Source organism: Pristiophorus japonicus, chromosome 4 (assembly GCF_044704955.1).
Source record: "Pristiophorus japonicus isolate sPriJap1 chromosome 4, sPriJap1.hap1, whole genome shotgun sequence".
NCBI lineage: Eukaryota > Metazoa > Chordata > Chondrichthyes > Pristiophoridae > Pristiophorus > Pristiophorus japonicus.
In genome coordinates this window covers 198,728,126-198,744,204 of record NC_091980.1, presented here as the reverse complement: position 1 = coordinate 198,744,204, position 16,079 = coordinate 198,728,126, and the positions used below count along the sequence as shown (strand labels likewise).

The 16,079-nt window shown below is 41.5% G+C and overlaps 1 protein-coding gene across 1 annotated transcript in view; it reads left to right on the top strand.

The window, feature by feature from the left end:
- fam98b (family with sequence similarity 98 member B) overlaps positions 1-11,837 on the top strand; it is a 50,180-nt gene extending 38,343 nt beyond the window's left edge. The window contains exons 7-8 of the mRNA XM_070878988.1: positions 5,538-5,705; positions 11,039-11,837. Of these exons, the coding sequence (XP_070735089.1) occupies positions 5,538-5,705; positions 11,039-11,395 (525 nt within the window). The 3' untranslated portion in view covers positions 11,396-11,837. The remainder of the gene's footprint in view (positions 1-5,537; positions 5,706-11,038) is intronic.
- The last annotated feature ends 4,242 nt before the right edge of the window (positions 11,838-16,079 follow it).

Below are 16,079 nucleotides of genomic sequence, written 5' to 3'. Positions count from 1 at the left end.
GAAACATACAGCCAGCTCCCAACACATTAAAACTCATTGCATCAATTAAAAAACACAATGGGCCTGAAATTCCGCTAGAGGTCTTCCCGTAGGCAAACTAAAGAAAAAAGGTAAAAAAAAACTGCGCACTTGCTTGTTGCTGCTGTGCCCGCTCGAACTTCCGAGCCTGAGGCCTTCACTCCTATGCATCGGAGCGTGTGTACGTTGGGACGTGCGCAGGGCTGGAGCTGTAGTCACATGGCTCTGGGCAGCCAATCAAGGTTCAGTATTTTCTCATTCATCATAATGGGAACTCCGTAAGTTGGCGTTCCCATTATTATGAATGAGAATCCCCCCCAGCCAAATACGCAAAAAATAGAAAAATACATAGCATATTTAAGAATCATTTAAATTAAAATTCTTATAAAAAAATAATATTTTCCTGACTTTTTTTAAGGTGCCTTAAAATAAACTTACCGTAGTGGGGAGGGTTTTTAACAAAGTATGTCTTCATATGTGTTTATTTTATTTTATTTTAATGTTTTCATGTATTTTTAAACACTTGTGCTTGTAAAAGTGGGCTATACGCCTGCTTTTTCAGGCGCAAGATTTTTGAGGACATTTGCAGGGCAAGATATTCGTAAATATCGGAAATCTTGCCCTGCAAGTGTCCTCGCTCCCGATATGCGCGAGATCTGTCAAGCCAGAAACTTGACAGATCGGAAAAGCCGGTTTTCAGCGCATGCGCATTGCGCGCTGAAACCCAACTTTTCCAATGCCTTCCCGGGTCCGTAGGAATTTCGTATGGACACGGGACATCGAAATTTCAGGGCCATTAAAACACTTGGCATCAACTTAAAAACACATTAAAATATAACGTACCTCTAATTATTAAAGCCGGTCCCTCTACCACCGCCCCAGCCCCTTTGCAGTGCCAGTCCAGCTCCCCCTCCCCCCCCCCCCCCCCCCCCCCCCAACTTCCGAGTGCCTTGCCAGTCCTGGTCCCCCAGCCCTGGCCAAAAGGCTTGCCGGTCCGCTCCTCCGTCCGACCCTGGCCCCGAGTACCTTACCAGTCCGCTCCCCCAACCCTATCCCAGGCCGAGTGGCCTCCCGATCTTCTCCCCCAACCCTATCCCAGGCCGAGTGGCCTCCCGGTCCGCTCCCCCATCCCTATCCCAGGCCGAATGGCCTCCTCCCTCCCAGTCCCCGCACCTAACTACACCCGAAAGGCTCCCCTCCCACCTCTCCATCTCTCACACCTTTCCTGCTGCTGCTGCTGTCCGGGCATCTGCTGCACTTACCTGTGCCGATTTTCTTTTAACTCTCCATCTGGCCAAACTTGCCTAAATGGCCAGAATTGGTGCGGGTGGCAGGTTACGCCCACTTTGGCTGAAAAAAAAACTTAACCTGAAAAAATCGTAACTAACTTGAGTTACATTGGTGTAAATTGATTGGGGAAACTGTGGTTTTTTAACTTGGGCCCAAAAAAGCAGCCTGCTCAACAAAAAAAAACAGCGCAAATCACTGGGGAAAATTGAACCCCTAGTGACTGGCTCAGAGCGGCCCTGGTAAAGGCATAAGTGCAGGTCACTTGTATGTTGTCTGGAAAAGTTAGAAAAATGGAGGGTGAAATGTGCATCGGGATTTAAAAAAATCAACTGTGAAATGTTTCTTGGGTGCAACAATGCTATTAATTTTCAGTTTATTTAGAGAAAACCCAATGAAATACATTTCTAAAGACAGCCCTTGTTTGAAAACAAAAATACAGTTTTTTTTGCGCAGACTCGATGTGCCAAATGGTGGCCTTCTGTGCTGTACTATTCAATGATTCTGTGAATGAAATATGTATTTTAAAATTTGAAAAGAAAATTAAGTACTCAAAAGGATTTAAATAATGGCTGTTTTGTACAAAAATTGCCTTCAGATACGAGAAGATATATGAAATGTTTGTCATTTTTATTTACATAATGAAAGATAGTTGGACCGCGTATTTATTGCGGAAGAGACAAAGCTTTCATCAGTTTCCCTGATTTGAGAGATTTTGCTGATTGCCGGCTCGTTGTGGGCAGCGGTGTGGCACAGCGCAGCCAGTGTCGGAACAGTGAATGACGGACCAAAACTTCAGGACGTGCATTGTGGCAAATCCTAAAGCTGCGGTCAGTTTCAAAGGCAGAATGACTGCAAACGCTGCCAGTTCTCCGGCATCCGGACCACAAATTCCAGGCCATTATTTGCAATGTGCTGCTTGAGATTGAAGGAGCTGTGCTGCCACTTGAGTTAATGTGCTCCACACACTGCCATTTTAAATAGCGTATTACTGTACCAACTGGTCATTTCCTCCAGAGCACGGGGTGTGTTTGGCAACACTGATCCTTTAATTTCATGGAGAATGTGTCATGGATTTTCTTTAACTGCCTTTAACCAAGATCACGCATCATTAATAGCCTTTTAACTAAAACAGTTGTTTCAATTATCATAGCCCTAATTTCCATGCATTGCTAATGTATGCAGATTACACTAACATACTTAAAACAAGTGCAGGGAAGACCATTGTCGCTGCATAGTTTAAGCATCAAAGCTAAATAGCTATGACCAGTGTAATTTCAATTATAACCCACTTAGGCTGTTAACAGGAGTAAAACAGTATTTCTGAGTTGCCTTAAACCACGTGTTTTGTCAGCACCAAGGTAAAGCTTTTCCCTGCAATGTGGTCAAGTGTGGCTCTTTGTCGGCCGGCGCAGACACAATGGACCGAAATGGCCTTCTGCGCTGTAAATTTCTATGTTTCTAAGTGGTCTACTGATTCCTCAGAAGGTGAGACCAAGAATAATGGGAGTAATGGATAATAGAGGCTTCATTGTAGGTGAAGGAGAGCCTTGTGCAACATTGTACTCGATCATTTTAAATTGAGTGAGTTCACATTATGTACAAAATTCCTAATGTTACAACCATAAATCTAATTAAGTAACTTTATTTGTTTCAACCTTCTCTGGCTATCTTGTAAATCGTTAAATCTTATTACAATATTTAAAGGTAGGGTAACAGGTTGGTGTTGACCTAGACAAAACTTGTCTGAAAGATTAATACTCAACAACAACTTGAATTTATATAGTGCCTTTACTGTAGAAAAACATCCCAAGATGCTTCACAGGAGCATAATCGGACAAAAATTGACACCAAACCAAAGAAGGAGATATTCGAATGGGTGACCAAAAGCTTGGTTGATGAGGTAGGTTTTAAGGAAGGCCTTGAATGAGAAGAGAGAGAGGTTTAGAGAGAGGATTCCACAGATTAGGGCCTATATGGCAAACAACAATGAGATAAATGACCAGATCATTCGTTTTAGTGGCGTTGGTTGAGGGATAAATATTGGTCAGGACAAACTCCCCTCTTCGAAATAGTGCCCTGGAATCTTTTAGGTCCACCTGAGAGGACAGACGGGTCCTTGGTTTAACGTCTCATCTGAAAGACGGTACTTCCGACGGTGCTGCACTCCTTCAGTACTGCATGAGTAACAGAAGATGATAGCTTTTTTATTGGCATGATGATCGAGAATATGGCCTTGAAATTCCAGTCGGAGGCTTCTTTCAGACGAACTCCTCCAGCCAGAGAATTTTTCCGAAAGTGGTGGTCCCGGAGGAGCCGGCTCTTCCCACGCTGAGTAGCGTGCTCCCGTCCTCTGGGTTCCCATGCAGAAGGTGCATGAAACATTTCTTCCTCTCTTTTATGCTTTTAGTATTAATCCTTGGTTTGTTCTCCTTTACCACTATATATCTTCTCCATCCTTTTCATAATTTTGAACACAAATTTCCCCATAAACTTAGTTCCCTCAGCTAACACCCTGGTCCACTCCTCAATCACCCCCAACAACCCCTCCTCTTCCCACAGCACCTTCCCATGCAAGCATGGGCAGAAGATGCAACACCTGCCCTTTTACCTCTGCCCTTCCCACCATCCAGGGCCCCAAACGCTCCTTCCAGGTGGAACAGTGATTTACTTGTACTTACAATTTAGTATACTGTATTCACTGTTCACAATGCAGTCTCCTCTACATTAAGGAGACCAAACGCAGATTGGGCGACTGCTTTTGCCGAACACCCCGGTTCAGTTCGCAAACGTGACCCCGAGCATCCGGTTGTGTGTCACTTTAATTCTCCGCTCCACTTCCACTCTGACCTAATCTTTCGATTAGGCACTTTAAAGCCTTCTAGACTCTGATCATAACCTCTGCCCCCATTTTCTCAGATAGCAGCTGTGGATGATTCTACTGTTCCCATTTGCACTTCATCTAGAACCATCTTTTTCTTTACTTATTCCATTGCCATCTCCTTTTGCTTTGTACAATTATACCTTTTGTCATTTTAATCGCTTCTGTCTTCCATCCTATCGCAGACCTTCTCCTTTGTTCTTTCCTCCCCTCCCTCTTTCCCTTCCTCTGCACTTGCTTAAAACCTGATATCTCTTACTTTTTCCAGTTTTGACAAAGGGTCATCGACCTGAACATTAAATCTGTTCCTCTCTTCGCAGATGCTGCCTGACCTACTGAGTATTTTTAGCATTTTCTGTTTTTATTTGCTTCCCCGTAAACTTCTTTTCTCCATTAAATGAAGCGCTTACCTCCCATTCCTGTTATCTTTTTGTGAATCTAAGCTGTACTTTTTTCTTGTACCCAGTATATTTTCTACATTCTGGTTCTTAAACTTGCACACAGTAGGCCAACTGAGCCCTATTATCACCTTACTTTTTGTTCCTTGCCTGCATATTTAAAATCAAAAATCCTATTTGCCTCTTGCATACTTGGTTTTGAAATCTCTACATCTGCACTTCAAGATTTCATTGAGGATTTGGTGTGTTTCAATTTGCTGTTCCTTTTCCCAGAATGTGTTATTTTCAACTTATCTAATGAGCTGCATATGCCTCCTCCTTTATTCTCTATATCTTCTTGTGTTTTCCCTCACAGTTTGTCTTGTTCCTAATTTGGTATCATCAGCCAATTTTTTTCCATGTTCAAATCATTTCTATATATATGGGGGAAGAAAGATCCCAACTTGGATCCTTGGGGTGCACTACTGACTTTATCTCACCAGTCTGAGAAACGTTCACTTGACTATTCTATGCTATATATCCTTTAGCTATCCATGTTGTAACTTCACCGTTAAAACATTAGGCCTTTTTTTCCAGTTTTATGCTGCGCATTCATAAAAGGCACATCCTCCGATGCTGGGATCCATTCTATGAATTAAAATTACACCTCTAGCTCAGGAAAAATGGAGACCAGAGCCATGCATTCGCTATGGCCAATAAAATGCTTATTTCCTGTAAATTTAGCTAAATTGGTTCCAGTTTAACTAACCAGCCTTTCAAATCAGCAGCGCTATTGTTTTGATTATTAGAGAGGAAACATAAGCCAACAGCGTTCAAAATGTCAAGAAACCATTCTAATCGGGAACGAACACATTATTTTTCAGTAATACGTTTAATGATGTTGGCACTCAGTAAACAAACCATTGTAATTCACAATAACAGAAAAATAAAACTTAGAGTTTTGTTTTTTTTAGGCAAATACAGACCTTTTGGCAAAGGTCTATCAACCAAAAAGGCACACTTTGTCCCTGATATCTACTGTAACTCTAGCACATCTCCTGGCTGCTCGTGAGGACTTGTCCAAGATCATAAAGACCAGCAGTGGCTCCTTACGAGAAGGAACATCCTGTGCTGTTAATAAGGTAGGGTTGGTTGCATTTGAGCACACACTTACTTTTAGATTTGGACAGCACTCACTGAAGTGATGCATTACTGCAGGTGGTGGAGTGGAACCAGTAAATACAAGAGGCAGTTTCGCACTTGTAATTTCACATATGACTTTTGCATTGTCAGAGAAGGTAATGAGCACATGCCAGTTGCTTTTCTCACAGGGAGAGGAAAATCATTGGAGAATTTAGGGACATTCTTTCTGAATAGAAAGATATTTTTTTTTAAATCTCAAATCACAACACCAATAAAATCACCATATTCAGTTTTATTTCAGTGTTATGGTCAATAAATCACCTTTTATATGTGCATCAGTAATTGTGACCGACTGAACATTTGAAACCCAATTGATGTTTGAGCTCATATGCAAGATGGAAAGGATACTGTACTAAAGTTACAGAATCTGAATGTCATAAAATGAAGATACCTGTATAATTGGCATCTTTCAATCACCCCTTTGTGTTGAGTTTCATGATTTTAAAGCTGCTAATTACAGGTAGACAGGGATGAGACATTTTCCATAGAACTTGCTGATGTGATAAAACAATTTGAGTGACATCTTAAATGCATTGTGCTATCCAGAGCCCACTATTCTCAGGATGCCATGGACAATTCATTTGATGCATTCAGCCAAGTTCAAAGATTCAACACGTAATATGATTGCAGTTGAATTATCAATGTGTAGAATTTCACTACATACTTGCAACATAATATTTTTTGAAGATAAAGGTATTTTGATTATTATTTATCAGTAAGGAACACTTATGAGGTTCCATGTAGCTAAAAAGCAAGTGCATAAATGTTAGCTAGGACTCTACATCTCCATCTCTGCTTTTCTGCAGGATATTGGGTCACCCAAATCCTCCCCAGTATCATTTGTCTTTTGAGCAGGGCAAAATAGACAGACTGAATATCTGTATAAAAAGGCAATTGCATAATATACTCAAGAAGGGACATTGGGAGCCAACTTGTAAAATGCTCCAAATGAGCAACAGAGGACAAAGAATCAGCAAGAAAAAAAAATATCAAGGATAAGCAAGAGAGAAACTGATGGGCTCAAGAGTGAGAACTGGAAGCATTAGAGGCAGAGCAGTAAATAAAGAAAAGTGATTGTGAAAGAAGCGGGGAGGGATGAGCAGCGAAATAATCGCTGGCCTAGAAATTGGATCGCACCACACCTGTTTAACAGGTGTAAAAATGTGCCTAATTTGTCCAATATGGTAGATGGCATGTGTGGCTCATTCTATAATGGAAATGTGCCACCCACCATATTTGAAAGGCTCCTGCATAGATGTCAACGGCGCACATCTGAAATGGATGTTGGGCCCCTATTTGCATAGTGTATACTGCGGTCAGTATTCCCGGGCGCTTGGCAGCTAAACCAGCTGGAGGACCGCTGAAAGGTAATTATTTTTTTCCACTTGCCTGATTGTGTAGTAGAAGTGTTCCTCCTGGCTCCACATAAAATTGGAGGAACGCTGCCACCCACTGCTTCACACCCCACCATACTCATTGCAACCATGGAGAGCTGGCAGATTTTTATGTCTCCCAGGACTGGTGAGCTGTTTTAGGGGCCACAAATGAGGTCGCTTGGACCAATTTCTTGTGGTTCTGACACCGTCATCTTTGCACTGCAGCTTGTGCAGCACCGAGAAGGGCCTCATTAGTAGTCCATTCAACTTCCAGACAGTTACTGCAGCAGTTTTTTTTCCCAGTTCTACCAGTTTCTATGGGCCCAAGTTTCCACACGATAAAAAACGGGCGCCCCTCCGAGCTGGGCGCCCATTTTTCGCGCCGGAAAAAAACGCGCGATTCTGGAGCGCCCTGCAGCTCCATGTTTGCTTGGCGCGGCGCCCAGGGGGCGGAGCCTACCACTCTCGCCGATTTTGTAAGTGGGAGGGGGCGGGTACCATTTAAATTAGTTTTTTTCCTGCCGGCAACCCTGCGCGTGCGCATTGGAGCGTTCGCGCACGCGCAGTGTGAAGGAAACATTGGCAAGCGGCCATTTTTGTAGTTCTTTGTAGATGTTTAATTTTTGAACATTTTTTTAATAAAAGCACATTGCCATCAGTACTGATGCTTCTTGCAGCAGTGAGAAGGCTGCAGAAAGTTGAGGCAGCCGTCCCCCCGTCCGCCATCGGGAACGGCCTCCTCCTACCCACCCGCGGGAACGAACGGCTGCCTCCTTCCCCCCCCCCCCCCCCCCCCCCGTGGGAACGAATGGCTGCCTCAGCTTGTGAGGCTTCCTGCAGCATTCTCCCTGGCTGAAGCACTTTCACACAGGTAGGAAGATGGTTTATTTAATCTTTTCTTTACTTATAAATGTTTATTCAGGTTGGATTTATTTGTATAAGTATAAATAAGGATTTATTATAGAATTTAATTACTTCCCTTGCCCCCCCACCTCGTTCTGGACGCCAAATTTGTAACCTGCGCCTGATTTTTTAATGTGTAGACAGGTATTTTCAGTTCTACAAAAATCTTCACTTGCTCCATTCTAAGTTAGCTTGGAGTACGTTTTCACTGTGGAAACTTTGAAATCAGGCGTCAGTGGCCAGACACGCCCCCTTTTGAAGAAAAAATTCTGTTTCAAAGTGAAACTGTTCTAACTGACTAGAACTGCAGGAAAAAAAATGTGGAGAATTGCGATTTCTAAGATAGTCCGTTCTCCACCAGTTGCTCCTAAAAATCAGGCGCAAATCATGTGGAAACTTGGGCCCTATAGGTGGTCAGATGTGAAATAGTATGAAAATATATTGGTGGGCCTGGTCTCAAAACATTTGCTGTGAAGAGCAAAGTTCAGAGAGGTTTGAGAATAACTGGATTACAAGTTTCAGCCTCCTGCAGATCTTCTCTGTTTCGATGGTGTCGGCCACATACCTTGTATTCTGGCATTGTCTCAGACATCCCAATATCTCTGTGTGGTCGCAGAACCCTGGGGATTTGGCAATGTGTGAACTCTTTGACACATGAACTGGATAGTATGTCTTTCAGAAGTGCCCTCTTGTGCTTCTCTAATCTTTCAGTATATGGGGTTCTGCAATGGTCTGCTGCCGAGCACCACTCACGTGATTCTGCGCAGGCCGTTCACCAGCTCCTGCCACTGAAAGGGATGCTGCATAGCAACCGCGCAGCAAATTTAAAGGGACCTCGCATGGAAAAATATTAGAGGGAGCATTGGTTGTTTGTACTTGAAAAGAAGCTAGAACAAAATATTTTAAGTTGCTTTACTCCTCAGACAGCAAGTGAACGTACAGAGCAGCAGTTATGATCAACTCATTTAACTTAATCAGTGCAACTTGTCTTTTCATAAAAATACAAAATGATGAATATGCTATGCTTCCCCACCTCTGGATCATCTTGTTTGACTTAAACAAAATAACTTCTAACTACTTTCTTGCATCCTAATCTTCTGAGTTGCTCCTCTGCGTACTTGAGAAAAAACTTGCAGCTGAGGAGTGACCAGCTTGAACTGACTCTTTTTTGGGATCTAAAGAAATGTTTCTGGTGTAATGGAATAAATTTACAATATAAAAGATCACCTATGCAAGACATTTGGGATATAATCTTGCATATCAAATTTCAAATGTACAAGTGCAAAATAAAAATAGAAAAGAGAAAATACTGGTTCGTGTTTCTGGTGAACTTTTTGTTAGCATTTTGTAAACATGTGTTCATGTTTAGTGCAATAGATTACTTTATAACTACTAGAACTGATGAATGCCTTTTGGCAAAATTTATGTGCAGAATCTTGGAGAAAGCATGTTGGACATCAAAGTCTGCAAGCAGACCGTATGGTGTAGCGTGCCAACATGATACCTTTTTTAAAAAAAAAAATTTCCACTTTAACCGCCAAAGATGAAGAATGCATTGGTGCTCGTTGTACAGCTATGTTCCATGACAATAAACGTATAACTGGATGGGTTTGCGATTTGTATTGAAATCTATGATCATCTGATATGTTTAAGCTAAGTGTTAAATTTCATATGTGTTCAGCTTCCTACGTTCTTGCACAATTTGTCCTCCCCTTGCCTCTTCTCCCAGCTATGTTTTATGACTATCGAATCCAAATGATTGGAGAATTACAAGCAGAAAAAATGTATTCCATGAGACTGGATCAGCACTTTTCCCCAATTTGGAACATTAACTAAAATGATTAAATGGGATTAAGTTTGTGATCGGCAATGTCACCGGGGCTAAACATTGTCATGAGAGTGAGACATTTTTCAGTTATGGTAATTTCACCAGGATAAAACCAGCACCACCAGAACTGGCAGATAAGATCTCAGTTTAACTTGTTTTAAACATGTTTAGATGGATGGTCCCATTCAACGAGCATCAGGGACCTTGCCCAGTGTCCTGATCAACATTTCACCTCAATTAATATCACTAATAATATTAACTGGTGATTCATCTCATTATTGTTTGAGATTGGTGCAGAATGCTGCTATATTTAGGTCACTGCACTTTGAAGGAAATTATTATGTGCAGCACTTTGAAACACTGCCACTTGATAAAGCTCTATATATGTGCAAGTATTTGACAGTGGGCTGACTATCAATTAAGTGCTTTGATGTGCTAGTGTACTGATAAACAAAGTCTAAATTAATGTGTCCCACGTATGAGTGTGATTGATAGCTTAGCTAGTTGTGTTTTTACTGTGTTAAGCAGATATGGAATTTTCAAACTGGCGATTTACCTCCTCCATGGCACCTAAAGTGCATATTCTTTACACTGTTAATTGTGTTCCCTCTACTTGGGATCGAAAGTATATAATGACTGTAATTTCTTTTGGCACTTGATTCTTTTTAATGCATATAAAGCAAGAATAGAGGTGAAGCTATTTGACTGCAAGGAATTAAATTCTAGTAAAACTCTTCTGCCTTGTATGCCTTTAAAGTTACTTTGTGAGGTTTGATAATTGTACAATTAGTAGATAATTAGTTCTCCAAGTCGCTACATCATAAGGGTGCTAAAGCATGCAACTATCATGTAACAATTAAATAAGTCTCTGCCGTAACTTCTGTGCCAGAGCCAGAATGGAGGTTCTTCACTTGTCTTTTTTTTTTAAATCTCTCCTCCCTATTTCCCTATTGAAGGCTTCACTGAAGCTACCAGCAACCTTTTGCCTCCGATTTATATTCCCTTGCTCCAAGTTAATAAATCCTTATGGGAACATAGTTTTAATGATACACAGTGATAATGTATCTGATCAGTACTGTAATGCCTTGCTTTGGATCCTTTAAATTAAAAAGACCCACTCTTTGCTGTTTTCATCACACATTTAAATATGTGTCTTCTTTGGCAGGTCCTGATGGGGAGAGTGCCTGATCGAGGAGGTAGACCATCTGAAATAGAAGCACCACCACCAGAGATGCCGCCGTGGATGAAGAGACAAGATGGGGGGAGAGGTGGTCGTGGTGGAGGTGGTTGGGGTGGTGGCCAAGGAGGTGCGGGTGGCAGGGGTGGTGGAGGTGGAGGGAGAGGTGGCCGTGGAGGAGGTGGCTGGGGTGGCGCAGGAGGCCAAGGAAGTGGTGGTGGCGGCTATGGAGGGGGGGGTGGCTATGGAGGGGGGGGTGGCTATGGAGGGAGAGGTGGCTATGGAGGAAGAGGTGGCTATGGAGACATGGGTGGCTTTGGCGGAAGAGGAGGTTCTAGATGGTAATGAATGGATATTACAATCTTTTACAAATACTGTATATAGTATGGACTCTTCTAGTTATACTCATTACAGTTAATGCAACAATGTGTGAAGATTTCACCTGAAACTGTAAATGATTATTTTACCTACACAAGTTCAGAAAGAATGCAACATACTGTTGTCATTTAAGGTACATAAATGTTAATTAAATGATTTTTTTTTTAATAACTGCTTATGCATACAAGAACTAAGATGATATATGTTGTTTACTACGGGGGAAAAAAATCATTTTTTACAAGTTCATTGAAAAAGTTCATTGTTGCAACTTTCTTTTTTATGAGAATGTGATTATTAAAATTATTTTACTGTGCAAACGTTGGAAGTTTATGAAGAGCTGTGACCAGTTGAGAATTTTTTAATATAAAAATTTTGGACATGTAGTGAATAAAAATGAAATAAAGAATTACTTCGATTCTGTATGATTTTTGTTTTCAGGTTTAGACGTAGATGGATGAATCAGTTAAATTCCAAGTGCTTTGGTAGCACAACAGTTATGAAAGTTACCTCACATTGTACTGGTCAAGTGTTTTGATTCCAAAGGAATTTATCATTTTTGTCTGCCTACCATTCACACAATGGTATTTACTCCAGTTCTGGCCAGGCTGTAAGTAGGAATGCTCTGGCACAGAAAAAAGTGGGCATGATGATAGATAGCAATCCATAAGAACATAAGAAATAGGAGCAGGAGTTGGCCATACGGCCCTCGAGCCTGCTCTGCCGTTTAGTACGATCATAACTGATCTGATCATGGACTCAGGTCCACTTCCCTGCCCACTCTCCATAACCCCATATTCCCTTATCGGTTACAGACTGTCTATTTCTGTCTTAAGTTTATTCAATGTCCCAGCTCTCTGAGGCAGCGAATTCCACAGATTTACAACCCTCTGAGAAAATAAATTTCTCCTCATCTCAGTTTTAAATGGGTGGTCCTTTATTCTAAGATCATGCCCTCTAGTTCTAGTCTCCACCATCAGTGGAAACATCCTCTCTGCATCCACCTTGTCACGCCCCCTCATAATTTTGCATGTTTCGATAAGATCACACCTCATTCTTCTGAATTCCAATGAGTAGAGGCCCAAACTACTCGACCTTTCCTCATAAATCAACCCCCTCATCCCCGGAATCAATCTAGTGAACCCTCTTTGAACTGCCTCCAAAGCATGTATATCCTTTCGTAAATATGGAAACCAAAACTGCATGCAGTATTCCAGGTGTGGCCTCACCAATACCCTGTATAGCTTTGGAAAGGCTTCCCTGCTTTTATACTCCATCCCCTTTGCAATAAAGGCCAAGATTCCATTAGCCTTCCTGATCACTTGATGTACCTGCATACTATCCTTTTGTGTTTCATGCACAAGTACCCCAAGGTCGTGCTGTACTGCAGCACTTTGCAATTTTTCTCCATTTAAATAATAACTTGCTGTTTGATTTTTTTTCTGCCAAAGTGCATGACCTCACACTTTCCAACATTATACTCCATCTGCCAAATTTTTGCCCACTCACTTAGCCTGTCTATGTCCTTTTGCAGACTTTTTGTGTCCTCATACATTGCTTTTCCTCCCATCTTTGTATCGTCAGCAAACTTGGCTATGTTACACTCGGTCCCTTCTTCCAAGTCATTAATATAGATTGTAAATAGTTGGGGTCCAGCACTGAACACTGCAGCACCCCACTAGTTACTGATTGCCAACCTGAGAATGAACCATTTATCCTGACTCTCTGTTTTCTGTTGGTTAGCCAATCCTCTCTCCATGCTAATATATTACCCCCAACCCCGTGAACGTTTATCTTGTGCAATAACTTTTTATGTGGCACCTTGCCAAGTGCTTTCTGCAAGTCCAAATACACCACATCCACTGGTTCCCCTTTATCCACCCTGTTTGTTACATCCTCAAAGAATTCCAGCAAATTTGTCAAACATAACTTTCATTTCATAAAACCATGCTGACTGCCTGACTGAATTATGTTTTTCCAAATGTCCTGCTACTGCTTCTTTAATAATGGGCTCCCAACATTTTCCCAACCACAGATGTTAGGCTAACTGGTCTATAGTTTCCTGCTTTTTGACTACCTCCTTTTTTTAAATAGGGGCGTTATATTTGCAGTTTTCCAATCTGCTAGGACCTCCCCAGAATCCAGGGAATTTTGGTAAATTACAACCAATGCATCCACTATCCCTGCTGCTACTTCTCGTAAGACCCTAGGATGCAAGCCATCAGCTCCAGGGGATTTATCCGTCTTTAGTTCCATTATCTTACTGAGTACCACCTCCTTAGTGATTGTATTAATAGCCCTTGACTATCCACTGTTGGGATATTGTTTGTGTCCTCTACTGTAAAGACTGATACAAAATATTTGTTCAGAGTTTCTGTCATCTCCATGTTTCCCATTACTAATTCCCTGGACTCATCCTCTAAGCAACCAACATTTCCTTTTTATATACCTATAGAAACTCTTGCTATCTGTTTCTTTATTTCGTGCTTGTTTACTTTCAAAATCTATCTTCCCTTTCTTTATCATTTTTTTTGTCATTCTTTCCACAAAAAATGAGCCCTCAGCTCACCTGTGTAATAATTGGGCTCCATGGCCACTACATGACTGGGCCATTAACTCCAGAGTGAATGCATGCTTCCACTTCAATAATTGCATCTGTCTCTGTCCATATTCTACGGTTCTATTTGAGCTGTCCCAGTGACAATTTAAATGCCTTTAAAAATCCATTGACGTCGCCCCCATGATAATATCTATGTCCTCGCATGTAGTTCTCTAATCTTCCAAAAGATGGACCGCTTAAACATTTTCTGGGATGCCAGCTGTAGAATTCCCATTGCCACTGAGATCAGCCAAATACTTGCAAAGACAAGGGATCAAAATGGATTCTTTTTAGTCTTTTAATGTTTCGATATGACACCATACAGTGCAATTACCCACTGAGCCATTGGAGGGAGCCCCGGCTACTGATTTTTGGCTTAGAATACAAGCTGTAACCAAAGAATAAACAACATTGTGCTGCACATTTTAACAAGTTATTTGTACTGGAAGAGATTTGATTTTTGGATTCAGTTTTTCTACTTCATACGGGATTTCATCTGTAACTTGATGTCAACGTTTCATAACCTGTCTTTGCCTTCTCACCGTAAATGGAAAATTTCTGGATATTGAGGACTGAAGGTGGTTTATGATGCCCTCAGTGGTTGGATAGCCTGATGATACAGTCTAAGCTTGTACTTGAAGAATGGCTGCTTTCACAAAATATTGGAAGACTGCTAGTGCCCAGCAGGAATTGACAGCTTTGTGAAGCAAGGGAAAAACACAGATGGGTGGCATATTTTGTTTAGGCAGGGTAAGTTACTTTGGGGTAAAAAGCTAATTTACGCTTATATCGTGAATTTTTATACATAGATTAAGGATAGAGGTAAGGATTATACTGAATTCTCTGTGAAATCTGATCAGTTGTACATTCCCTTTTTTGTGTGAGTTACTACATGTTGAGAGTTGTGCATTCTGTGTCAGCCTTGGCTTAGTGGTATCCCTCTCGCCTGAGTCAGAAAGTCATGGGTTCAAATTCAACTCCCAAGACTGAGCACAATATCCAGTCGGATACCCCAGTGCACTACTGAGGGAGTGCTACACTGTTGGAAGTGCTGTCTGCCCTCTCAGATGGACATAATGGTCTGAAATTTGTGGTCCCGATAACGGTGGACTGGCAGCATTCACCGTCATTTTGACTTTGAAACTGACACGATTTTGCGCATGCTCAGCCTAATGCGGAAATCCTGAAGTTGCGGTCTAATTCACTGCTCGTCCACAGGCTGCGCTGTGCCCACCCTCGCCCCCAAACATAGCAGGCAATCAGTGTAATCTGTCAAATCATGGAAACTAATGAAAACTTTGGTTCTTTTGTGGTAATGCCACTGTTAAATAACCCACTAAAGGTTAGACCCAAAGGGATTAGGTATAACTGGGGTTTTAATAGCATATTAACTGCTAACAAGGCTATGAAAACCTAATTTTAATTTAGTGCAGTGTCAAATGTATCCATGTTGATAAAAATGTAAGTGTTTAAGAAACTTAAAAAAAAAGGTTTTAAGTTTGTTCATTATTTCAGGTTTTCCTTTAACCCATATGGGGGCTCCAATCTTTGTTATGCTCTAACTTTTCAACCAAGTTAGAATTTTAGGAGCTTGCCCACTTCCTGGTTCGCTGTCTGAGAATTCTGCATTTTGATTGGTTGCTTAGACAGTTATTGACGTCACAGCAGTTCTTCGCTGGGAATCCCCATTAATTTCAGTTGATTTCAATTATGTGTCGGAAAACCCAAATTCTCGAGAGATTGTGCGATCTTTGTGCAAAACTTACTTTGGGGCCAGGAGTGAATGCCTTTGCTTCACCGCTGACTTCAAATTCCAGCCTATTCGATCCCATGGCACTGTTTGAAGAAGAGCAGGGGAGTTCTGGTGTCCTGGCCAATATTTATCCCATGATCAACATCATTAAAACATTATCTGGTCATATGTCTCATTACTGTTTGTGTGCAAATTGACTGCCGTGTTAACGTACATTAAAACAGTGACCTACACTTCAAAAGAGGCGGGAGAGAGAAAACTGGGAACTATAGGCCAGTTAGTCTGACATCAGTCGCCGGGAA